Source organism: Gopherus evgoodei, chromosome 2 (assembly GCF_007399415.2).
Source record: "Gopherus evgoodei ecotype Sinaloan lineage chromosome 2, rGopEvg1_v1.p, whole genome shotgun sequence".
NCBI classification, from domain to species: Eukaryota; Metazoa; Chordata; order Testudines; family Testudinidae; genus Gopherus; species Gopherus evgoodei.
Window position 1 is genome coordinate 253505771 of NC_044323.1, and position 25985 is coordinate 253531755.

General features: G+C 43.2%; 1 protein-coding gene across 2 annotated transcripts in view; it reads right to left on the reverse strand.

The window, feature by feature from the left end:
• Positions 1–25985, reverse strand: part of CDH17 (cadherin 17) — a 50925-nt gene that overhangs the window by 24305 nt on the left and 635 nt on the right. Inside the window, exons 1-7 of one of the 2 annotated variants that reach the window (XM_030553481.1) lie at positions 21462–21539; positions 12035–12133; positions 9998–10099; positions 8859–8996; positions 5933–6071; positions 2314–2472; positions 1278–1477 (exon numbers count right to left, since the gene is read on the reverse strand). In XM_030553481.1, the coding sequence (XP_030409341.1) occupies positions 1278–1477; positions 2314–2472; positions 5933–6071; positions 8859–8996; positions 9998–10099; positions 12035–12061 (765 nt within the window). In that variant the 5' untranslated portion in view covers positions 12062–12133; positions 21462–21539. Of the gene's footprint in view, positions 1–1277; positions 1478–2313; positions 2473–5932; positions 6072–8858; positions 8997–9997; positions 10100–12034; positions 12134–21461; positions 21540–25985 lie in introns of those variants that run through there. The other variant, XM_030553480.1, reaches the window with a different exon arrangement.

Sequence of the window (25985 nt, forward strand, 5' to 3'; positions counted from 1 at the left end):
ATGTAACAGTTTGAAGCACTGGGAATGAAAAGGAAAAGATGGATTTTCTGGTTTGCACATTATTTTATTTTAGGTCATAAACCTAACCATTTGGCAGGCCTTGGAACTGGGACTCTGAGGCCCATATGATGGTCCCAGCTCTGCCACTGGTCTGCTGAATGACCTTGGACAAGTCACTCTCTTTGCCTCAGTTTCCTTATCTGTAAAATGTGTATAATAACACTTACCTCCTTTTAAAAGCACTTTGAGATCTACAAATGAAAAGTGCTGTGTAAGAACAAGGTATATTATTACAGTATTGTAATGGCATCATGCTAATTTACAGCATCTTTTTGTACCGGCCAACTTCTGTGCTTTTCCTGTTGAGCTTTAGTCACCTAAGCAGTTTGGGATCACAGATGGAAGTGTAGAGTGGCAAGTCAAATCTTAGCAGAGGAGGAGGTGATACACATAAAATTGTCTGACTGGTCTAGCACATAGTCTGACCTTCCAGGGACTTTAGGGGCTGAACCACTACTGTTTCCTCATGGATGGGATGAGGTGGGTGAACATAACCAACCCTGCAACTGAAGAAGTTGGAGGACATACCAGAAGGGGAACTTGAGAGAGTTTTCCTCCCTGCTGGGCACTCTCCCATGAGTTTGTCTGCGAGAGAGGCAATCAAGCCCTACATTTGCAATTCCGGTGCTAGTATCTAGCACTACCCATATTTTTCCCAACTGTTGTATTCCCCATCTGTAAAAATCCTCCCTGCATTCTTTAAAAGACTAATTCTCTGTTACATCAATGAGCTTTTGCTTTTGTAATTCATATTGTGCCAAACAGCGTTGGAATGAGTATTCTTTCTGTTCCTTTGAGTTTTCTATACATCAGCAGAATTCCTTATGCATTGCCTGCAGTTCACAGAATATACCAAGACTAGAACTTTCTGTAAGCTTGAGTGGGAAAATCCTTGTGTCACTGTAACATTAATATTGCTCTGGCCTGTACCTTAATCCTCTCCCTAGCATCCATTTCGTAATAAGGATATTATAGGGAAATCGACACTAATACCCTCTTCCAGTTTATGTAAAATATGCCCAAGGGGCCAAATCTTGAAATCCATATTCCATTTTTACTCAGTCCTTCCTCAGCCCAAACTCCCATGGACTGCAATATCCAACACGGAAGATGTACCAAAGTCTTGATAACTGGAAGAAGATCCTGCAGCTGGCAGGGAATATTTAAGGCTTGTAAATGCATTGACATTTGTCATTTCTGTGATTTCTAGATCCTACCTGCGTGATAGAGATGGGATGAGGCTCAGTAGAGTTTTCTTTGATAGATACTTTCGGAGGTGCCTTCCAAATGTTCTCCTTCACAGTTATTTCCACATCAATGTTACTGGTTAAAGCGTTCTCTGACATTCCTGCCAAATCCTTCACTGTGACAACGAGGATGAACGTAGCCTGCTTTTGGGGATTTAATAAACGAGAACCTAGAAAACAAAATAAAGAGACATGCGAGAAACTTAACAAAAGCTCTGTTACTGGTACATTGTTCAGCTGCAGAGAAATCCCAGCCTCTGCTTTGCATGTGTCCATTGCAGTATCTTGCTTTTACAACTGTTAGTCTAGGCTTCTCTTCATGAATTTAAAGATGATCCTCTGTGTTGGGAGTTGAATAAGACTCTTAGCCTGCTACTTTGCTTCAATTTCCTGAAAACGTTGAGAACTACTATTTTGAGAGAGACACTCTCAGAAAAAAAATTAAAAATCAAATGCAGAGTTGCAGAGTTGGAAATACACTAGTACTGGTTCCAGCATATTTAGATTGTAATCTCATTAAGGCACGGACCGTCTCTTTGTTCTGTGTTTGTATAGCACCAAGCACAATGGGGTTCCAGACACTACCAAAATAAAAAACAATTAATAATAGTAATAACAGCAAATGAGACTATAGTTCCATAAATAGCTCCCATTGATTTCAGTTGGAGTCACAAATACTTCTCAGTATCAGAGCAGACCTTAATAAATATGTCCCATAGGCTAACTTTATTCTGGGGAATGATTGGAAAGGAGCTTTCTTCTTTTATCTTGATTCAAGTCCCTCCTAGACCCACTGTTTCCACAAGGATCACAAGAAGAGGCTTAAATAAATAGATAAGGAAAACTCTTCCCAAATTATCTCTCATCTGGGTTTCCCTGTGCTCTCCATTTTTAGTCTATAGACTCTTCAAATCAGGAAGTAACAGTTGTTATTATTTTGCATCACATACCCATGGTCAGTGCTTAACTTACAAACAATAACAATACTAACGATAATTTTACATACCAAGCTCACTTGTTGAGATTGCTCCAGTTACGTTATCAATCTGAAAAAGCATCGACTTAAAAGGGTTGGGAAAATGGTGGAGAATGTTGTAACTCAGCTTCGCATTGGGAGTTGTAGGATCATCACGGTCAGTGGCATGGACACGCAGAAAGGGTTTACCTATTTGGATGTAGAAGAAAGGCCAGTAAGAGAATGGAGAAAGGGCCTTGATTATCTAATCCAGGGATGTTGCAGCTCAGGTATGGGGGAGAGGAGGAGACCCACAGGAATGTGCTTGACAGCTCCTTGATTCAGGACCTCACATCCCCTGTACAAGTTAGGATTGCACAGAGCAGCCTTAATTTACATCATTGGCATAAGTAAGGTCCCTCTGGGAACCTTGCCCCCTCTGACACGCCCCTGACATGCTGCCATTTTCCCCTTACACGAGGTGGGGACTAGCTGATGTAGGGTGTGGCAGTACCATCTCAGCCAGCTTTCCCCCTCCACAGAGTTCCTTGGGAAGCGGGGATTCTCTGACAGTTCTATTTGGTTAGTGTAGGACCACATCATGGTGCTTCTGCAAATAATCCATCACAGAGTGTATAGAGAACATGCAACACTGTTACTGCATTTAGAATTGTTACCATTAAAGAGGCTGCTCTACACTAGAGCTGGTCGCAAGTTGGGATTTTGGTTTCATGGGAAATGTTGACATAGCAAAATTTGGTTTTGTTCCAGAACAAAATGAAATACTTTTGAAATTTTCTGAAAAATGGCAATTAAAAAAAAATAATTTGGGAAAATGTAATTTGGGAAAAATTTCACATCACAATGAAATGTCTTTTGAAATATATTTTTTCCATTTCTACATTTTTATTATTTGTACATTATTTAATGACGTCAGTGGTAATAGAGCATAGTATGACGTACCATAACATACCTAATCGTGTCCTAATATAACATGACATGTCTTTTTTGTTTAATTAAGGGAAGATGCTATTTAGAACAGATTGAAACATTTTAGTTTATTTTTGATCAAAGTGTCTCCTACTTGTAACAAAACATAACATACTGGGCCAGACCAATAGTCCATTTAGCTCAGCATCCTGTCTTCTGACAGTGGCCAGTGCCAGGTGCTTCATAGGGAATGAATAGAGCAGGGTAATTGTTGAGTGATCCATCCCCTGTCATCCAGTCCCAGCTCCTGTAAGTCAGAGGTTTAGGGACACCCAGATCATGGGGTTGTGTCCCTAACCATTTTGGCTAATAGCCATTGATGGACCTATCCTTCATGATGTCTTCTAATTCTTTTTTGAACCCACTTATACTTTGGCCTTCACAAAATTCCCTAGCAACAAATTCCACAGGCTGACTGTGTGCTGTGTAAAGATGTACTTTTTTGTTTGTTTTAACCTGCTGCCTATTAATTTAATTGGGTGACCTGTGCTTCTTGCAGTATGTTAAAGAGTAAATAAGACTTCTTTATTTACTTTCTCCACACCATCCATGATTTGATAGACCTCTATCATATCCCCCCTTAGTTGTCTCTTTTCTAAGATGAACGGTCCCAGTCTTTTTAATTTCTCCTCATATTGAAGCTGTTCCATTCCCTTTATCATTTTTGTTGCCTTTCTCTGTACGTTTTCCAATTCTAATATATCGTCTTTGAGATGTGGTGAATAGAACTGCATGCAATATTCAAGATGTGGGTGCACCATGAATTTATATAGTGGCATTATGATATTTTCTGTTTTATTATCTATCCCTTTCCTAATGGTTATTGACATTCTGTTCACTTTTTGGACTGCCACTGCACACTGAGCAGATGTTTTCAGAGAACTATCCATGATGACTCCAAGATCTCTTTCTTGAAGCTAATTTAGTCCCCATCATTTTACACATATAGTTGGGATTATGATTTCCAATATGCATTAGTTTGCATTTATCAACATTGATTTTCACCTGTATTTTGTTGCCAAGTCACCCAGTTGTGTGATAACTCTTTGTAATGCGTCGCAGTCCATTTTAGACTTAACTGTTTTGAGTAATTTTGTATCATCTGCAAACTTTGTCACCTCATTGTTTACCTCTGTTTACAAAACAATTTGACATTTTCACTACAATACAAACAACAGACACTTTTGATTTCTTCAGTCTGTGTTATGTAGCAGTTGCCATAATTTTTAAAAAATAAAATATTTGACTATTATATTGTCAAAATATGACATGAAAATATATGATGTCATATTATGCACTATTACCACTGACGTTCATTAAATAATGTAAAAATAATTTTAAAATGAACAACATAACATAAAGTTGAAAATGAAAATTTCTTTTTGAAACTACATTTTTAAATTTTTCCAAAACAAAAGTTTTTTCAAATGAAAACATTTTGCTTTGGGGAACATTTTTCTTGCAGGAAATTTCATTGAATTTGATGTGATTTTATGTATATTTTCAGTTAAAATGGCATTTTCTGATGGAAAAATGGTTGAACAAAAATGTTCAGATATGCTGTATAATAGACCTTTTTGATGAAAAGCATAATGTGGAACATTAAGAGATAGTGGAGAGTACATTGAAGCATGGAACTGTGAACAAACTTTTAAACTTTAATTGTTGATCCATTCAACATATAAAAAACCCTATCACCTGCATGAACTGCAAATATACTCAAGAACTATTGCATTTCTTTCTTGCGTGCTCAAGCCATAAAGTCCTATACTTTACTAAAAGCTCCTTTTTTGCTCCATGATCTGAGGGCATGTCTACACTTACCTCTGGAGCAATCAATCCAACAGGGATTGATTTATCGTGTCTAGTGAAGACAAGATAAATCGACCGCCGAGTGCTCTCCGGTCAACTCCAGTACTTCACCGGAGCGAGAAAGGTAGGTGGAGTGGATGGGGGAGTGTCAGCAGTCAGTCTACCTCAGTGAAGAGACTGAGGGAAGTAGATCTAAGTGCATCGACTTCAGTTACTTTATTCACATAGCTGATGTTGCGTAACTTAGATCGATCCCCCCAGGCCATAGTGTTAATAGCTGGCTATGTCTCTTTTTTCATTCTCTTGGCTCTTATTACTGTTTTCCATACCTTTATGACTTCTAAATTGGTTTACTGCAATCAACAATACAAAACTACTTGGAAACTACTGATGGTGCAGCCCACTTTGTGGCCACAGGAAATATAAAGCACTAATTATCTAACAACAGTAGTGGCATCTTTTTTTCCCCCTCTAGGATGATCTATAAAGACCTGAATAATTTAGGTCCCTTGTAACACCTACTTTCGGTGTGATCTTGGGCGTGTTTTTTAACTTCTTTTAGCTTCAGCTTCCATCTGCAGTGCACAAAGGGGATAGTGATATTTACGTACTAAATAATGTTTGTAATATGGTAAGTTCTGTGAAACATTTCAGCTGTGATAGACACACACCACTCTGTTAGCCTATGTGCTATTTGTAATATATTGTACCCAGTCATGCCTTTAGTTTGTAACATCCTTTTTGACAAGGTGTTATTCTTTGTTTAGCATTTTCAGTCTACTATATTGCACATCTTCATTAAATTGCATGATATACATTTTAAATAGCAAAAATAATAATATTAATTATTAATGATAATGGCCTTTACCTGGATGGGAATTCTGCCATACTGCTCCATAGTATTTTGACTTCTCAAACTTTGGTGGGTTGTCATTAATATCTTGAACATTGATAGTAATAGAGTAGGGACCTTTCACTTTCTCTCCCATTACATTCAGAGCCTCCACCTAATATTGAAAAGCAAAAGAAATGGCCAGGAAAGATTTTCACTTAAGTGAGTTGGAAAAGTGTATCCAGCATGTTGAAGCTGAAGAGTAAAAATGGTCTGAACCTGATCATTTTCATGTGAAAATGAGCCTACAAAACAGTCATGAGAGCAACTGCTGAGACACATTCAATAAATCTTGGTACCACCTCATTTCAAAGTGAGTTTCGCTGGACTGGAACATCATTAGCATACACCCTTATTATAGTTGTTTTATTTGAAGCTTCATTAGTAGTGACACTGTTCAGATGATTTTCATTGCACAGTATACCAACATTATAAAGTAGTCCCTGATGTTAGTGACCTGTTTCAGTAGCAGTCTGATCTCCATAGTGGAGACCAGGTAGGTCTCAGGTCTGCAAGGTGCTAGACCAGGGCAGAGTGCTCAGCACCTTTCGGGAGCGACCCCTTAATGCTTTCCCTCTTTATGTAGAAATTGATGTTTTCCATACCACAATGACAAAAGAATGAGTATGTGTCTGCTTGAATTTGCTATTCTACAAGTGGCCAGAAAAAGTAAACTGAGCCACAGGGTCAGCCTAAGGAATTAGCCAATTAGCCACAGAAGAGTGTGTTGTAGTGGAGCTGTCCAGGAATTTTCCTTTGCATATACATTTTTGAGATTTTGGCATTTGGGGGGCAGTTAGGAGGGAAGAGGTTCATTCTGAAAAAATCTCAAAAACAAATTGTGTAAAAGAGACTGGAAAAATTCCACTGTGGTAGAACCAAAGCAGAATGTTTTGGCTTGTCAGCTGCCTGCCTAGTTTTTAAAAAAGCAAACTGAAAAAAAAAATTCCCTCATATGGCATCAGTCTGACACCCACATTGGTCATTGACTAAATTGGAAACTTATGTCCCCAGCACAGACCTTTGCCACTTGAGCTAACAGAGTAATTAATAGCAACGTAGGTTGTCATTCTCTCCATGAGCCCGCACTGGAAAGGGATGAGACAACACTATGCCAGAGGGTTTCACAAATATTTGTTTATAGCAGAGGAATGGTGAGACTCAGGAACCTTTGGTTCCATTCCAGACTCTGGAAGGGAGTGTGCTCTTGTGGACACAGACTCTCTTCTGCCTGTGTTCCCCAAGCTTCACCCTTTCTGCCCCATACCCTCCAACCTGTACCTATCCCAGTCTTGTATCTTCTCCAGCCCTGTCTCTTTGTCCAAGTCCCATTCTCCCTGCCTACCCAGTCCCAGTCTCCACTCTTCAGACTTCTCGTCCCAGTCCAAGTTTCCTTGCCTGTCCATTCCTAATCTTCCCTCTCCATGATCCATGTGTTTCAGTCTCCCCTATCTACTTTCAATATCTCCCTCTCCCTACTCACAGTTTCCTTCCTCAGCCAGTCTCATTTCCTCTCTCCCAGTTCCTCATCTGATCTGTCTCTCCCCACATACTCTTTCCCAGTCCCAGTGTCCCTCCCCAGGGTCCTCGTCCAATCTCAGTCTTCTCCACATTCTCTCCCTGGCCCCTAGACCCAGACTCTTTTGATCAGACAGTCCCAGCTCTCCCCTTGCACCCAGCTCCTTGTGAGGTCTGTCTCCCATTGCCCCACTTTTCCCCCCATACTTGTTCCTAGTCCCAGTCTCCTTGCCCAACCAGTCACAGCCTCCACTTCCAACTTTTCTAGCCTCCCCACCAAGCTCGTAGTCCCAGTATCTTTGCCCAACCAGTGCCAGTCTTCTCCTAATTCCCTGTCCCAGTTTCTCTCCCCACTTCCACTCCCAGTCTTATCAGACTCCTTGGCCCAATCTACTCCATTCACCCCTCCCCCACAATCCAGCTCCTCTCCCCTTTGTATTCAAATGAGACAGCTTCCTCATCCATGCTGCCTGGACTCCAGGGGCTCAATGAGAGGACAAGAAAAACAGGCTCCCTGCTCAGAGTTGTGGTGCCTGGCCCCACCCTGCCCTAGAGCAGTAATTACAGGGAAAGTCTGGCTGAACATGGATGGAATCTTCAGCAATTTTAGCTGCTAAAATGGCAGATGTCTCTACTGAGCATGTGTAAACTGTAACTTTTCAAAGGCTTTTAACTTGTCCAAATTTGGGCAGATTTTCCCAGGGATGACCTAGGGCAAATCTTTGACACAAAAGCTTTCCCCTTGATAAATTTCAAACCCCTGCTCCAAAGCATGGGATCACTAGTGCCGTTTAAAGAAAGGGAAGCCAGAAATTTTTAACACTTTGAAGAATTTCTTTCCCTACCCTTGTTCTTGAAAACAGCTGAACCACTTTGGCTGAAATTAAAAAACAAAAAATCAGCCTGGAGTAGACACCCAGGATGAAAAATTTCAACCTAGGTGGTTAAAACTGAGCCCAGTTATAAGCCACTGAAAACAGGATCTTATCATGGAAAGGGTCAGGCAGCCACAGTAGTAAGTGGCTCTACCAGCCCTACAGTCATACCTGGATCATTTATAAAAGGTCTATCCAAGTACAAAGCATTCAGAACACATTTTCTGTGTCATAACCCCCTCCTCTGATGGCAGTAGCCCTCCACTGTAAAAATGGAAACAAGCACTCAAATAAATGAATATAACATAGCTAGCTGTCCCCAGGCTGCCAGATGAGGAGAAATGTCCCAGAGTCAAACTGTCTACTGGCAATGAATTAGGTGGCAGCAAACAGGCTGGTAGGAAATTTCAACTGACATTAGTTTCAAATTTTGGCAAAAAAAAAAAAAAGAAAAATTAATAACACTCCCCAACTCTTTTTCAACCTGCTCCATTTCTCATTTATTTCACCTGTAGCCTGTGGATTGCTTTGTTTTCCCTGTCTAGAGACCCGTTGAGATACAGATAGCCATCAGTTGACGCAATCTCAATGACGTCATCTTTTTCACCAGACAGTCTCAAACTGACAGCAGGCGGCTCAATTGTAAACTAGAGAGGAAAAGAGAAAAGTCAGGGGAACAGGTTCCTTTTCAGGAATATTTCAGATAATTTAACTTTCTTAATTCACAATTTTTAAATTCATTGTCAACATTTTCCTTGCTAGAGTGGGCAAATGATATTCAAACACATTGGCGTTTTTCCTGTCTTAAATTAGTAGATGAATCGTTGTTAACATTACTTTCCCAGCTGTAGAATGCAGTAAGGGGGAAAACAAACATCTGTTTAAAATGGAGGCTGGTCTGAGTACAGGAATGCAAAAAACATAACACACTCATCCTCCATTTATTTGAGTATTGGCTCTGTCATTCATCTTTCACTAGAAACAAAGCTCATGACACTTGGAATTACTATCACTGTGGGTAAAGGAAATCTCTAAAGAAAAGGAAATCAGGTAGAATGCAGTTCGCAGATTCATAGACTCCTAGGCCAAAAGGACCATTGTGATAATTTAATCTGACCTGTTGTATAACATAGGCCATAGAATTTTCCCAAAATATTTCCTTTTGAACTAGAGCATATCTTTTTAAAAAACAACCAAACTTGAATTCAAAATTGCCAGTGATGGAGAATCCACCGCCACCCAATGTAAGTTGTTCCCATGGTTAATTACCCTCACTGTCAAAAATGTTGGTGTTATTTCCAGTATGAATTTGTCTAGTTTCAGCTTTCAGACACTGGATCTTGTTATGCCTTTGTCTGATGGACTGAACATGAACTGCATGTGATTTCTTACGTTCATTCTCTAGGAATGCTGATTATAGCAATAGACTATTTTAGATTTATCCTCTTGGAACTCATTTGATAGAGGCTGATGCTTTAAATTTCATCAGCAGGCACTAAATTATCAGATAATAAAAGTCAAAGTTTCTATCATAACCCATCTTGGGGCTGCTTTTCCTCTTGAAATCAACAGCAAAACTCTCATTGATATCAATGAGCATAGGATGGCTCTTTTGAACAAAGAGCTAACCCTCAGAGTTAATGATTACCTGGTATATTACATGAACTCCTGTTGTACCTTCTGATACAGAGAAAGTCATGTCTTGCAGAGGTCCACTGACACCCAATCCATTCATACCATGGCACGCAGCCTGTGCAGGAGGGAAGTAGAGGAAGATGATCAATATCTTTTCTATGTTGGCTGCAATTCAACAGTGGCCCTAGCATCACTGCAGTATGAAAAAGAATCTTTAAAGAAATTTTCACTAAAATAACATTAAGTGAACAGCGCTGACAATGGCTGACTTTTAATGTAGATTTGTAATGTGTTTTTAATGATTTTTTAATGCTGGTTTTTAATGTAGATCCATTTTTAAAAAATTGATATCATTTTTTAAAATTCTATTTCAAAACAAATATTTAAATGCTGCCTTTTCCCAAAGTAAATATATTACTTAATTAAATATCACATGCTCCGCTTGCAGAAGGAACTAATTTGTGTGCACAAAAGGACTGAGGGCTAGATTGAGACCATACATCTAGTCAGAGCTGTAACTAGGCATTTTAGCACCTGGGGTGAGCAAGCATATTTGCACCTCCTAGAAGCAATGTGTGGTGGGACATGCAGGGTCACCCCTCAGATTTCTGCTTCCATTTAGCACAGAGGTTTTCAAACTGTGGGGCACACCTATCTACGGGGTGCACCCCACAGTTTGAAAATGGTTGCCTCTTGCCAGGAGCCAGTAGATCAGAAGCTGATGGGAGCCACCCAGCCTGCTCAGGTCCCTGGCTCTTCACGCCTGCCTTGCCCTGCTCTCCGAGCCAGCCACCTTTCTATGGGTGGGTGCTCCCCAAGTATGGCAGGCAGCACAGCTTTGAGCTGTGCCCTTGAGACACTCTTTCCTCCCCCCCCCCAGAGCCCAGCTGCTATGAGATGCTCCTCAGTGGGCTCGCTCGCCGCTGCAGAGCAGCAGCAGAACCAGGGACACCAGCTGTCTCAAGAGGGCATCACCAGCTGGCATTGGGGTCCTTCAGCATGAGAAGTCAAGGGCCCAAGTGGGCCGGGCATCTTCCAGTAGCTTCCAATCTGCTGACTCCTGGCAGGAGGTGACAGTTTTCAAACTGTGCTAAATGGAAGGCAAAATTCTTGGGGGGGATGTCCCCCCCACTACACACACACATGCACACACACATATTGCCCCATTTGCCCACCCCTGCATCTTTGGATCCTGGGCAGCTGTCTCACTTGCCCCTCCCCAGTTAGAGCCCTGTGTCTAGCCCCCTGTAAGGGACAGCAGATAGCTGTACTGCCCTAAGAGCAGCTTACTTTCATTCTGACTGGCATCCTGGAGGCTCTGCCCACTCCTGGCTAACATGCCTGTGGTATTGGGGGCAGGGAGGGGCTGTGGGGCCTGCTCTTCCATCCCCTACTCAGAGTGCTCATGCAGGGGACTGGGGATCAGAGCTTATGCTTCTTACTCCTCTGCTTGTCCATGCAAGGGCAAGTGACAATCTTGCCCAAAATATGTCAGTTGGTTGAGCTGACAGCAGAGTGGACCAGGGCCTAACAAGTTTCCAAAGGATGGTTCTTAAGTACAAACAGTGAGGAAAAATGATTTTCCAAATGATGACCAATACCCTTCACAGTGTGTGCCTGTGGATTCTGTCACCTGATATCTGATATTCATAGGGTTTTTTTTTTCTTGTTCAAAACTGACTTGTCTTCATGTCACTGGCTGACAAACCTAGACTACAGCCTGTGCAGCGATAGTCTTCCCTATGAACCTCACTAATAAGAACATAGTGTAAATACACTGCAGTAGTTATTGTCTTTTTAATGGGATTGACATTCATTGTAAACATCAGTGTTCCAGCATAACATTTGTGGTTATGACCAAAGCTCCCTAGGAGTGGACATGCAGTTTAAAGTTTGATTCCTGCTCTAATATCTTCCTGTTATTAAAAACATTAAATAAAACTAGTTTTCTGAGGTAGCTTTTAACATATACACATTAATGTTTCAGTAAGCTCCAAAATTTACAGAATATTTTTAAGAAGTGCTTTTAATGGATTAGTAATGTGCAAACCTTAAGAATATCCATAGTGCAAGTCATTTCCTTTGCATTAACTTTCTTTTAGTTTTGCCAGGGAAAACACAGAACAACAACTCATCATTATAATGGTACCTGATTAAAGTAGGGACATGGGATGTGATGTCAATACAATTTCCTTAATAAAAACATAACACTATGGTGGTAGTTTATATGAAAATACACACAAAAAACTATGTTTAAAGTTACTCAAATGTTAGGAACTGGTAGAATAAAGGTTCTCTTGCAACCATGATTCAACTCCTTTGTGCATATGCATTATGATAGCCTCTAATTAATTTCATCATTACATACTGTTTTTTCCATAGGACGCTGCCTCTTTCAGTGCACTGGCTGAATCTGCTTTGGGGATGAAACAAGGTTGTATAGGGAAGGCGGCTGTTGTCTGTGGGACTCCCTGACTCATTTGTTGCAGAAGTTGGAAAGTGTGTAGTGACTGAGGCAGAGAATTAGGGTCTCATAATTAAGGCAGTCGAATGCCACCCTTGAAAACTGGATTCTAACCCTGCCTCTGCCACACAATTCCCAAGTGAGGCTAAACAAATCACTTAAACCAAACTTTTCACAGGTGCTCGCTAATTGCATGTTCATCATTTTCTGAGTGCCCAGCTTGAGACTCTGGGGCCTGACTTTCAGAGGTGCTGAGCAGTCACAGATGCAATTGAAGTCACTGGGAGCTGTGCTTTGATTATATTAAGTACTACGTAATACTAAGAACTCTGAAAAAATAGATCCTAAGTATCTCAAATTGGACACCCAAAATTAGTGGAGACTTTGACCTTAATCTCTCTATGCCTCAGCTCTTCATCTGTAAAACCACCACACCTCACAGGGGTGTTGTGAAAAGAAATGAATTAATGCTTGTGAAGCATCCGTGCCATAGAAAAGCCCATGAGAAAATTAATAATTCTGTCTCTTCAGGGCAGAGTTTGAACATTGAGGAAAAATCAAAATATTGAATAGCTGTTCATTAAGTGGGCACTGGCCATCCTATGCATTGAATGAGGCAGGAAAATAGTATGTGACCGTGTATTAAAGATTGCATCATAATACTACTGGAATAAAAGTGATTTTATTCCAGACCAGTGTGTCCCCATGTGGAATTCTACCAGCAGAGCTATAGTGGTATAATTATACTGCTGTGTTCAGCTGGTCATTGTACCTGTGGAGATAAGCCCAATGAGTGAATCTTGTCTGTTGGATGCCTTCCACCATAAATAAAATCCAGTCCTTTGTGTAGAAATTCACAACAGAAATCCAGAGTCACAGGGCTAGAGCCATAACGGGATCTGGATGCCTAACTGCTGTAGTAGATGCCTACATCCAAAATTTAGATCCTCAAAACCCTCGCTCAGCTGCCACCTAGCCCTGTAGGCACCTAAAGTATCTAAGCACCCAAATGTCTGCCATAATGCCCGCACACAGCCATCTGGAACTGTCAGGGAGCATGCGTGCAGCCCCTTGAATAAATCCTGACATCAATATCATACCTCATCCCAGGCAGGATCCTCAGACTAGGTGTTCCCTGCCTATCTTGCCTGCAGGGCCCAATCCCCTAGGCATTCTGAAAGACAGGCTCTCAGTTTCGCATCCCCCTCTGCATGATTTGATCCCACATCTCCCAGGAAAGCACCCTAACCACTGAGCTATGGGATATTCTGGGGTGGGGCTGTATCTCTCAATCTCTCCCCTTGAAACTCTTCCACTTTATATAAATAATTATATAGTCATTAGAACAGGGACTTGTACTTGTGTTTCCTGCAGCTTACATATATGAGTTGCATAAGAGAAAATGAAAATTTCTTGGACAGACGTCAGGATATGCTTCTACAGGCACAACATTCTGAAGAATCAGAGCAGGCTGTGCAGTGGGGACAATGAGACGGTGAAGAAATTTGGCAATATGTGACCTCCAGAAGAAAGAGGAGAGTCCATGTACCAGCAATGCAGATACAGGTGAGCAACCATTTTCATGTTCTTTCCACCGGTACTAATGCGGAGAGTGGACTAGATGATACATCTGAGGGAAGGGAGTAGAAGGAGACTCCTCCAATTGGAAAGCATGAGATGCACTGTCCTAGGGATGGGGGTTCCACTAACCACCCATACCAAGAGAAGGAGGTGGGTGGTGGTGGTCCGGGACTCCCTCCTCAGGGGGACTAAGTCATCTAGCTGCTGCCCTGACCAGGAAAACTGAGAGGTCTGCTGTTTGCCAGGAGGTAGGATTTATGATATGATGGAGAGACTGCCAAAACTCAAACTCTCAGATCGCTACCCCTTCCTGCTTCTCCAAGTGGGCACCAATGATACTTCAAAGAATGACATTGAGTGGATCACTGCAGACTACGTGGCTCTTGGAAGAAGGATAAAGGAGTTTGAAGAGCATGTAGTGTTCTCATCCATCCTCCCTGTGGAAGGAAAAGGCCTGGGTAGAGACCATCGAATCGTGGAAGTCAACAAATGGCTATGCAGGTGATGTCAGAGACCATGGGATGGTGTTCCAAGAAGGAGGAATGCTAGGCAGAGACGGGCTCCACCTAACGAAGAGGGGGAAGAGCATCTTCGCAGGCAGGGTTGCTAAGCTAGTGAGGAGAGCTTTAAACTAGGTTCATCAGGGAATGAGACCAATGCCCTGAGTCAACTGGAGAAATGGGATACTGGGAGGAAGCATGAGCGGGAGAGTGCAAGAGGGGAGGACTCCTGCCTCCTACTGAGAAAGCAGGACAATCAGCAGGTTATCTTAAGTGCCTATACACAAATGCAAGAAGCCTGGGAAACAAGCAGGGAGAATTGAAAGTCCTGGCACAGTCAAGGAACTATGATGTGATTGGATTAACAGAGACTTGGTGGGATAACTCACATGACTGGAGCACTGTCATGGATGGATATAAACTGTTCAAGAAAGACAGGCAGGGCAGAAAAGATGGGGGAGTTGCATTGTATGTAAAAAAGCTGTATGACTGCTCAGAGCTCCGATATGAAACTGCAGAAAAACCTGAGAGTCTCTGGATTAAGTTTAGAAGTATGAGCAACAAGGATGATGTCATGGTGGGAGTCTGCTATAGACCACCAGACCAGGGGGATGAGATGGACGAGGCTTTCTTCCGGCAGCTAACAGAAGTTACTAGATCACAGCCCCTGGTTCTCATGGGAGACTTCAATCGCCCTAAAAAGAACAGGAGAACTTGTGGCACCTTAGAGACTAACAAATTTATTTGAGCATAAGCTTTCATGAGCTACAGCTCACTTCTTCAGACGCATAGAATGGAACACACAGAAAGAAGATATTTATACATACAGAGAACAAGAAAAGGTGGAAGTAGCCATGCCAACTGTAAGAGGCCAATCAATTGTGATTAGTTATCATCAGCAGGAGAAAAAAAGCTTTTGAAGTGATAATCAAGATGACCCATAGAAAGTGTGAGGAGAACTTAACATGGGGACATAGATTCAATTAGTGTAATGACCCAACCATTCCCAGTCTCTGTTTAAACCTAAGTTAATTGTATCTAATTTGCATATTAATTCAAATTGAGACTTTGTCCTCACCCACAACTGTTTCACATTTGGGGACAATATATACCTTCAAGTCAGCGGCACTGCTATGGGTACCCATGTGGCCCCACAGTATGCCAAAATTTTTATGGCTGACTTAGAACAATGCTTCCTTAGCTCTCATCCCCTAACTCCCCTACTCTACTTGTGCCACACTGATAACACCTTCATCATCTGGACCCACGGAAAAGAAGCCCTCGAGGAATTCCACCATGATTTTAACAATTTCCATCCCACCATCAACCTCAGCCTAGACCAATTCACACAAGAGTCCATTTCCTAGACACTACTGTGCTAATAAGCGATGGTCACATAAACACCACCCTATACCGGAAATCTACTGACTGCTACACTTATCTACATGCCTCCAGCTTCCATCCAGGACACACCACACGATCCATTAGCTACAGCCAAGCTCTAAGATACAACCGCATTTGCTCCAATCCCTCAGACAGAGATAAACACCTACAAGATCTCTATCAAGCACTCTTAAAACTACAATACCCACCTGCTGAAGTGAAAAAACAGATTGACAGAGCCAGAAGAGTACCCAGAAGTCAGCTACTACAGGACAGGTCCAACAAAGAAAATAACAGAATGTCACTAGCTGTCACCTTCAGCCGCCAACTAAAACCTCTCCAGCGCATCATCAAAGATCTACAATGTATCCTGAAAGATGATCCCTCACTCTCCCAGATCTTGGGAGACAAGCCAGTTCTCACTTACAGACACCCTCTCAACCTGAAGCAAATACACACCAGCAACCGCACACCATACAACATAAACACTAACCCAGGAACCTATCCTTGCAACAAAGCCCGATGCCAACTCTGTCCACATATCTATTCAAGTGACACCATCACAGGACCTTATCACATCAGCTATGCCATCAGAGGCTCGTTAACTGCACATCTACCAAGTGATATATGCCATCATGTGCCAGCAATGCCCCTCTGCCATATACATTGGCCAAACCGGATACAAATAGGCAACAGAATAAATGGACACAAATCTGACATCAGGAATCATAGCATTCAAAAACCAGTGGGAAAACATTTCAACCTCTCTAACCACTCAGTGACAGACTTGAAGGTGGCAATTTTGCAACAAAAAAACTTCAAAAACAGACTCCAAAGAGAGACTGCTGAACTTGAATTAATATGCAAATTAGATACAATTAACTTAGGTTTAAACAGAGACTGGGAATGGTTGCGTCATTACACTAATTGAATCTATTTCCCCATGTTAAGTTCTTTTCACACCTTCTATGGAACATCTCGATTATCACTTCAAAAGCTTTTTTTCTCCTGCTGATGATAACTAATCTCAATTGATTGGCCTCTTACAGTTGGCATGGCTACTTCCACCTTTTCTTGTTCTCTGTATGCATAAATATCTTCTTTCTGTGTGTTCCATTCTATGCATCTGAAGAAGTGGGCTGTCGCCCACGAAAGCTTATGCTCAAATAAATTTGTTAGTCTCTAAGGTGCCACAAGTACTCCTGTTCTTTTTGTGGATACAGACTAACATGAGTGCTACTCTGAATTCAATCACCCTGATATCTGCTTGGAGAGCAATACAGCGGTGCACAGACAATCCAGGAAGTTTTTGGAAAGTGTAGGGGACAATTTCCTGGTGCAAGTACTGGAGGAACCAACTAGGGGCTGAGCTCTTCTTGACCTGCTGCTCACAAACCAGGAAGAATTAGTAGGGGAAGCAAAAGTGGATGGGAACCTGGGAGGCAGTGACCATGAGATGGTCAAGTTCAGGATCCTGACACAAGGAAGAGAGGAGAGCAGCAGAATACAGACCCTGGACTTCAGAAAAGCAGACTTTGACTCCCTGAGGGAAATGATGGTCAGGATCTCCTGGGAGAATAACATGAGGGGAAAGAAGTCCAGGAGAGCTGGCTGTATTTTAAAGAATCCTTATTGAGGTTGCTGGAACAAACGATCCCAATGTGTAGAAAGAATAATAAATATGACAGGCGACCGGCTTGGCTTATCAGTGAAATCCTTGCTGATCTTAAACACAAAAAAGAAGCTTACAAGAAGTGGAAGATTGGACAAATGACCAGAAAGAGCATAAAAATATTGCTCAGGCATGCAGGAGTGAAATCAGGAAATCCAAATCACACTTGGAGTTGCAACTAGCAAGAGATCTTAAGAGTAACAAGAAGGGTTTCTTCAGATATGTTAGCAACAAGAAGAAAGTCAAGGAAAGTGTGGGGCCCTTACTGAATGAGGGAGGCAACCTAGTGATAGACGATGTAGAAAAAACTCATGTACTCAATGCTTTTTTTGCCTCTGTCTTCGCAAACAAGGTCAGCTCTCAGACTACTGCACTGGGCAGTATAGCATGGGGAGGAGGTGACCAGCCCTCTGTGAAGAGAGAAGTGGTTCAGGACTATTTAGAAGAGCTGGAAGAGTACAGTCCATGGGTGGGATGCGCTGCATCCGAGGGTCTAAAGGAGTTGGCGGATGTGATTGCAGAGCCATTAGCCATTATCTTTTAAAACTCATGGCAATAGGAGTAGGTCCCGGATGACTGGAAAAAGGCTAATGTAGTGCCCATCTTTTAAAAATGGAAGAAGGAAGATCCGGGGAACTACAGGCCAGTCAGCCTCACCTCAGTCCCTGGAAAAATCATGGAGCAGGTCCTCAAGGAATCAATTGTGAAGCACTTAGAAGAGAGAAAAGTGATCAGGAAAGGTCAGCATGGATTCACCAAGGGCAAGTCATGCCTCACTAACCTAATTGCCTTCTATGATGAGATACATGGCTCTGTGGATGAGGGGAAAGCAGTGGATGTGTTATTCCTTGACTTTAGCAAAGCTTTTGATATGGTCTCCCACAGTATTCTTGCCAGCAAGTTAAAGAAGTATGGGCTGGATGAATGGACTATAAGGTGGATAGAAAGATGGCTAGAGCATTGGGCTCAATGAGTAGTCTAGTTGGCAGCCAGTATCAAGCTGAGTGCCCCAAAGGTTGGTCCTGGGGCTGGTTTTGTTCAATATCTTCATTAATGACCTGGAGGATGGCGTGGACTGCACTCTCTGCAAGTTTGCAGATGACACTAAACTGGGAGGAGTGGTAGATACGTTGGAGGATAGGGATAGAATACAGAGGGATCTAGACAAATTAGAACATTGAGCCACATGAAATCTGATGAGGTTCAACAAGAACAAGTGCAGAGTCCTGCACTTAGGATGGAAGAATCCCATGCACTACTACAGACTAGGGAACGAATGGCTAGGCAGCAGTTCTGCAGAAAAGGACCTAAGGGTTACAGTGGATGAGAAGCTGGATATGAATCAACAGTGTGCCCTTGTTGCCAAGAAGGCTAACGGCATTTTGGGCTGTATAAGTAGGAACATTGCCAGCAGATCGAGGGACGTGATCCTTCCCCTCTATTTGACATTGTTGAGGCCTCATCTGGAGTACTGTGTCCAGTTTTGGGCCCCACACTACAAGAAGGATGTGGAAAAATTGGAAAGAGTCCAGCAGAGAGCAACAAAAATGATTATGGGGCTGGAGCACATGACTTATGAGGAGAGGCTGAGGGAACTGGGATTGTTTAGTCTGCAGAAAAGAAGAATGAGGGGGGATTTGATAGCTGCTTTCAACTACCTGAGAGAGGGTTCCAAAGAGGATGGATCTAGACTGTTCTCAGTGGTACAGATGACAGAACAAGGAGTAATGATCTCAAGTTGCAGTGGGGGAGGTTTAGGTTGGATATTAGGAAAAACTTTTTCACTAGGAGGTGGTGAAGCACTGGAATGGGTTACCCAGGGAGATGGTGGAATCTCCATTCTTAGAGGTTTTTAAGGTCAGGCTTGACAAAGCCCTGGCTGGGATGATTTAGTTGGGGATTAGTCCTGCTTTGAGCAGGGAGTTGGACTAGATGACCTCCTGAGGCCCCTTCCAACCCTGATATTGTATGATTCTACATGAGTACCTCAATCCCTAGGCTATAGCATTGGTGTCAAGCTCTCTGGCCCACTAAATATTTAATTATTTATACGAAGTGGACCAATGCTGAGCCTAAGTTCCCTTTGTGCATCTAGCCCCTGGATTTTATGCAGAAAAGTGCAGTTGTGTTAAAGACAACTGTATTCAAAGTACATGCTTCCATACTTACTTTCCAGGGAAAGACTTTATACAGGCTGTGACAGAGGACTTGCAAGGGCTCAATATAATTTACTATGAAGTGCTATTGTGCTGTGTTTCAGGTGAAGTTCAGCTGACATTGGATCCTACTGTGAGAGAATGATGACCATGGAACTGTCACCTTTTCTTACATAGTGTTTGTGCCCTATTGTGCAAGTAAGCTCAGAGAGTTCGGAAGGGCTATTCAGGAAGTAAGATCCCTCTTAATAAGAGCAAAGGAGGCAGAATCTGGCCTTATAGATTATAAACTGTTTTTTTTATTATTATTATTATTGTTGACCTTTGGTTTTGACGGATTTTACTTTGTCATGTTTTATAGAGTGATGTGCCTGTTCTGAAAGAACAAAGGCTAATACCGTGCAGTCTAACTGTAGGGTTCAGAGTTTAGCTCTTGTATCAAGCAACAGCTATCTCATTCTGTCAATTAAAACTGCTTTATGTGAGCCATAAACATTTCCAAATGCATGAGTATGTTGTGAATCATTATTCATGAACCAACAAGGAAGAGCTGTTTTCCTCTTTGGTCTAGTTTCTGTTTGGCACCTGCTACAATCCTGTACAAACTGACTATAACTGTTGCAGTACAATTTCAGGAGTTCTATAGGTGCACCCATTGGCAATAAACATTTGAAGTACAACAAAGTTAGTCTTGCAATCCTATATTCACACAAATAATCTACTGAGGACAATGGGATTTATGAGAGCAATGGTTATAAATGGTTACATTTTGGGGGGGAGGCATTGTTTTATTATAGGTTTGGATCTGACTTTTTTATACTTTATGTTAGTTACAAATGCAGCTTAGAGCCCCAGTCCTTCAGCCTTTACACATATCAGTAATTTCATTGACTTCAGTGGGCCTGCTCCCATAAATGAGGATTACTCATATGCATAAAGATTGAAGGTTTAGGCCATAGATAATCCACTGCAAAGTGGAGAAATGAAGCTAAGTAAAATAAATAATAGGTATGATTTTTTACTGGTCACCCCTTTCACACAGCAAGCCTCTGAGTGCAACCCCCCTTATAAATTAAAAACACTTTTTTTATAAATTTAACACTATTATAAATGCTGGAGCAAAGTGGGGCTTGGGGTGGAGGTTGACAGCTCGCGACTCCCCCTGTAATAACCTCACGACCCCCTGAGGGGTCCTGACCCCCAGTTTGAGAACCCTTGATTTAAATGATATAGCACAGTCTGTCCTAGGAAAATGCATTTATATAGCACCACAAGTGTAAATTATAATAGAGCACAGCACTAAACTAGTGTAAAAAGTCATCACTGTTTGGCGTAGGGTGGAATCGTTCTCAAATCTTTATTAATGTGAGGTTCAACTACAGCAAAGAGAAATATGACACCATGTCTTAATCATTCTCCCTTAGCAGATTCAGTTACTACAGGAGAAATATAAGAAGATCTTTTTATTTAAAGCTTGTCACCAAACTGTTTTTTAAATGACTGACATTAATTGTAATCTTTTGAACAAGGACATGAATGTCCAGGATTTTTGTCCACGTATTTTGTCCATGGTCAGTATTATAAAAATTCTATACAGAATATGTTGCCCATCCTACTTTTATGCTGAAATGCAATTTATGAAAGATAGTTTAAGGGCCTGGATACATCTGTTGATATTCAGGGTTTTTACCAACTAAACAAAAGACAAGGCAATCACTCACCAGGTGAAATACCAGGAGATAGAGTAGATGAAGTCCACAGAGCTTAACCATTTTGATGATTTCTTTTCTTTTGGCTCCTGTGAATGATTACATAATAGTTTACAATCCATTCATCTTAGTCCATCAGAATTCTCATTCCATATATTTATAAATAAAGGTTTAAACCAAACTTTTAAAATGTAGGTGCCAAAAGTCAAGGTCCCAAATCCATATAGAGGCACCTAAATTAATGCTAAATTAAAGCCTCCTGAATTTCAAAAGAATTGAGCACTTATAGCTCTCAATGACAGCCAGGGCAGTTCAGTGCTCTTACATTCAAGGTTGCTCTTCAGGAGCCCATCACAAGGAACCCAGCTTTGAAAACTGTGGGCTCAGTTGTGTGTATCACTTCCTGTCATAAATCTAGGGGACTGATGGAAATGAAATTCTCTTCTCCTCGGGTTAGAATACTTCCACTTAAAGGACTAGACCAATTCTGTAAAGTAGTGCTGAAGCGCAGTGAATGTTAATGTTGCAAAAAGTAGTGGAAGCCTCTGCATTGATCATTCATATTGCAGTCGTGAGCACTCGGCACCTCTGTATCTTGGCTCTCCCCCATTCCCCAGTACATAACCTTAAGCTACCAAGCCCCAGCCACAGGGAGGGAAGAACATATTGTGGAGGCAGAGCCCTCTCTATCACTTTTCCATCCCATTTAATTCTGTTTTCTCCTCTACAATTCACAGGAGAAGGCAGTTACTGGACTTATGCATAGGAACTATATTGCCCAGCACTAATGAACTGCACTAGGCTGTATTTGTTTCACTGTATACAACGGTGCTATACAAGAGGAGCTTGACTTTGCACTCCCCAACCCACCCATGTGAGCAGGCATCAGTGATACAAGGAATCCCACTGAACTCAGGGTGGCCACTTGCACGGACAAGGCCTAATTGCAGAGGTATAGAAAGAAGAAAACTGCTCTCCAGTGAAACCACAGGAAGAAGTTAAATAAATAGAAAATTAGCATTTTGCCAAGAAACAGGCTCACATCCCACCCAGTTGTCGATTATTCTGGCAAAGGGGGAAATGAAGAAGGTGACTCGTTTTTCCATGTCCAGCAAGAAAATCTGGGGTGTGGTCTGAGCAGTACTGAAGGAGAAACCCTGGGAGCAGCCAGACCTGAGGAGATGGTTTGATCTGATCTTTATGACATCTTACTGGTAGAATTCCCCCCTCCCCCCTTTTTAATAAAGCCAAACCCCAGAAAGGGGATGAGTTTTGACTATACATACCATGGAGACTGTGGTAGTAGAGAAGGTTAGCAAAGGTACCCACTCACATGGCAGTTACATACTACCTCGTCCACTTAAACCAGGGATTGGCAACCTTTGGCATGCGGACCATCAGGGAAAGCCGCTGGTGGGCCAGATAGGCTGTTTACCTGCAGTGTACACAGGTTCAGCCTATTGCAGCTCCCACTATTCACATTCCAGGCCAATGGGGGCTGCAGGAAGAGGTGGCCCGGCCCGCACGACTTCCCGCAGCCCCCACTGACCTGGAACAGTGAACTGTGGCCAGTGGGGGCTACGATCGGCAGAACCTGTGGACGCTGCAGGTAAACAAACTGTCCCATTCTGCCAGCGGCTTTCCCTGATGGGCTATGTGCCAAAAGTTGCCGATCCCTGACTTTAACCTATCCCAGCTTGCCTGAGAATTACAGCAATATGAGGGATACTTTGTTTTGGTAAATTATAGTCTGGGGAAGGCCTATTTTTCCTCCAAATTTAAATTAATTCCTTATCAAACACATTTACAAAACAGGCCACTGTATCAATGGATAAAACCTAGAACAGAGATTTGATCAGTGCTTATTTCTTCATCATAACCTTGCACACTGAGAGGTGAGACCAGTATTTCTCAGGTGGTTAGAGGCTCTTACCAGATCTCTTACACTCTGGCATTCCCAGGGGTCAGAAGCCCCTGAAATGCACAATCCACTATCGCCCAGGAAACCTCAGAACTCATGAGTCCAACTGATCCAACTCATCTGGTCCAGTATAGAATGCAAGACCTGCTGAGACTTAGAGAAGGGTTTTAGCTAGCATATAAGAACATAGGCGGCAGGTTTGTATAATTTTTGGTGGTGCCCAAAATGGTGGTGCCCCCCCACTCCTGCCCTGTAAGCCAATATAAAATGAAGCTACAACATGTCGGCACCACAGGATTACAAGGGTCAATTAAAAGTAGAAAGTCAGAAGCAGCACTTGCCTGCTTCAATATACAGTATTATATTTTGTTGCATATGTTGTGACAAAGTGGGAATGTTCTTAATGTTTTCTCTGAATACTGTGTGGGTGCCTCAGTTTCCCCTGCAAGGTGCCATCTGAAGGTGTTGGGGACAAAGAGATCAGGTGGCCTCCTTGTCCAGAAAAGACACAAAGGCCAGAGGAGGGAGTGTTAGTTTGGAGCTGGCTGGGGAAATGGGGAGAGGCCCAGAACTTGGGTCTGGGCTCCCCACCCCCAAGATGGACCTGACTGAGGGGTCCTGTTTTGGACTGTATTCCTGTCATCTAATAAACCTTCTGTTTTACCGGCTGGCTGAGAGTCACATTTGACTGCAGAGTTGGAGTGCAGGGACCTCTGGTTTCCCCAAGACCTGCCTGGGCAGACTCGCTGTGGAAAACGCACAGTGTGGAAGGGCAAGTTGAATGCTCCGAGGTCTGACCCAGGAAGGTGTAAGCTTCTTGCCCTGGAGACAGTCTGCTCAAAGAGAGAGGATGCTCCCCCAGGGTCCTGACTGGCTTTGTGGGGAGTGATTCCAAAGCATCCCAGCATCCCCTTCCACACCATGCGCTTCCCGGAAGTCTGCACAGACACCGACACTCCCTCCTCTGTCCTTTGTCTCTTTTCCAGGCATTAGGAGGCCACCTGATCTCTTTGTTCTCCAACACCTTCAGTTGGCACCTTGCAGGAGAGAGGCCCAGGTCATCAGTTGCCCGGAAACAGGGTTTCAGCCATTCTCTGTGCAGATGGCATCACACTGGCCCTCTAGGGCTCTACAACAATCACACTCCCTTATCCCACCATCTAGATCCTTGAGAAATGCATAGGTGAAACTGAGGTACCCACACAGTATTCAGAGAAAACAAGAACATTCCCACTTCGTAACACCTGTATACGACTAGTTATATACTTTAAAAGGTGCAAAATAATCAAGTATTGTGTTAAACACAATGATACTCCAAACTGACCACCAAATTTAACATGCATCCGAAGAAGTGGGTATTCACCCATGAAAGCTCATGCTCCAATACGTCTGTTAGTCTATTAGGTGCCACAGGACTCTTTGCTGCTTTTACAGATCCAGACTAACACGGCTACCCCTCCGATACTTGACACCAAATTTAAGTTGCACGGTTTTCCCCTCAGGTGAGGGCTCTGGGGTGGGGCTGGGATGACGGGTTCACAGTGCAGGAGGGGGCTCAGGGTTGGGGTGCTGTGGGCACAGGCTCTGGAGTGGTGCAGGGCTGGGAATAAGGAACTTGGGGTGCAGACAGGCTGCACAAACACACTGGCAGCATCAAGCTCCAGGGGAGGAACCCATCCTCTCTCCCTCCCCAGCACACTCACTCTGCACCACGGTCACTGCACATGCTCCTAGGGTTTCTCTCAGGTCCAGAAAGCCCACTCGCCTCCCCTATGGTGTGGCATCCCCTACTGCTGCCCCTCACTGGGGATGGTGCTACCCCTTGCCCAGCGTGGGGCAGGAGTGGGGACTGCAGGGTGGTGGCTGGGGGCGGGCGGAAGGGTGTCACAAAATTCACCCAAGCCCAAGCTGCTCAGATCTAGGAAGCCCTCCTCCTCCCATCTCACCTGTGGTGGGTGGAGGGGGGCTGTCATCACGTGGCTTCCTTCCTCCCCTGCCGCAGCCTGCTGCCCCTCACCCTAGCCTCATTGGGGATGGGGCTGCCCTTTGCCCAGTGTGGGGCAGGAGTGGGGGCTGCAGAGGGGAGGGGGTGGATCACAGGGTCAAACCTCACTGAAGCCCCAGCAGCTGCTCAGGTGAGTGAGGTCCACTCTGGATGTCCATCTCCTGGCTGGAAGTCCCCTTGGCGTCTCTTCCAGGTGGGTGCCGGGGGACGGGAGAGAGGGCTCCCAAGCATGTGCATGCCTCCTCCCTCCTCCTCTCTCCCCCTCTCTCTTCCCCTCCAGACGTGCTCCAACAGTCTCTATAGCCTTAGGCAGAAGCAGCAACAGGCAGCCGGCAGCACAAGCAAGGGAGAGAGGCACGGGCTGTTTTTTTTTCAGGCAGGGAAGCGCCAAGGTGGGTTGCGGGAGACAACACTCCAGGACAGGAGGGGCCAGGGCCCACTCCAGACAGGGCCAGGGGAGAAACCAAGCTCCAAATATTGGTGGAGCACGGCCCCTAGCCTTGAATATTCCTGGTGCTCGGGCACCACGAGCCCACATAAGCTGCCACCCCGGTACAAGAACAGTATACGGTTAAGCAGAAGGAGCAATATCTACCTAAGCTCTTTCTAA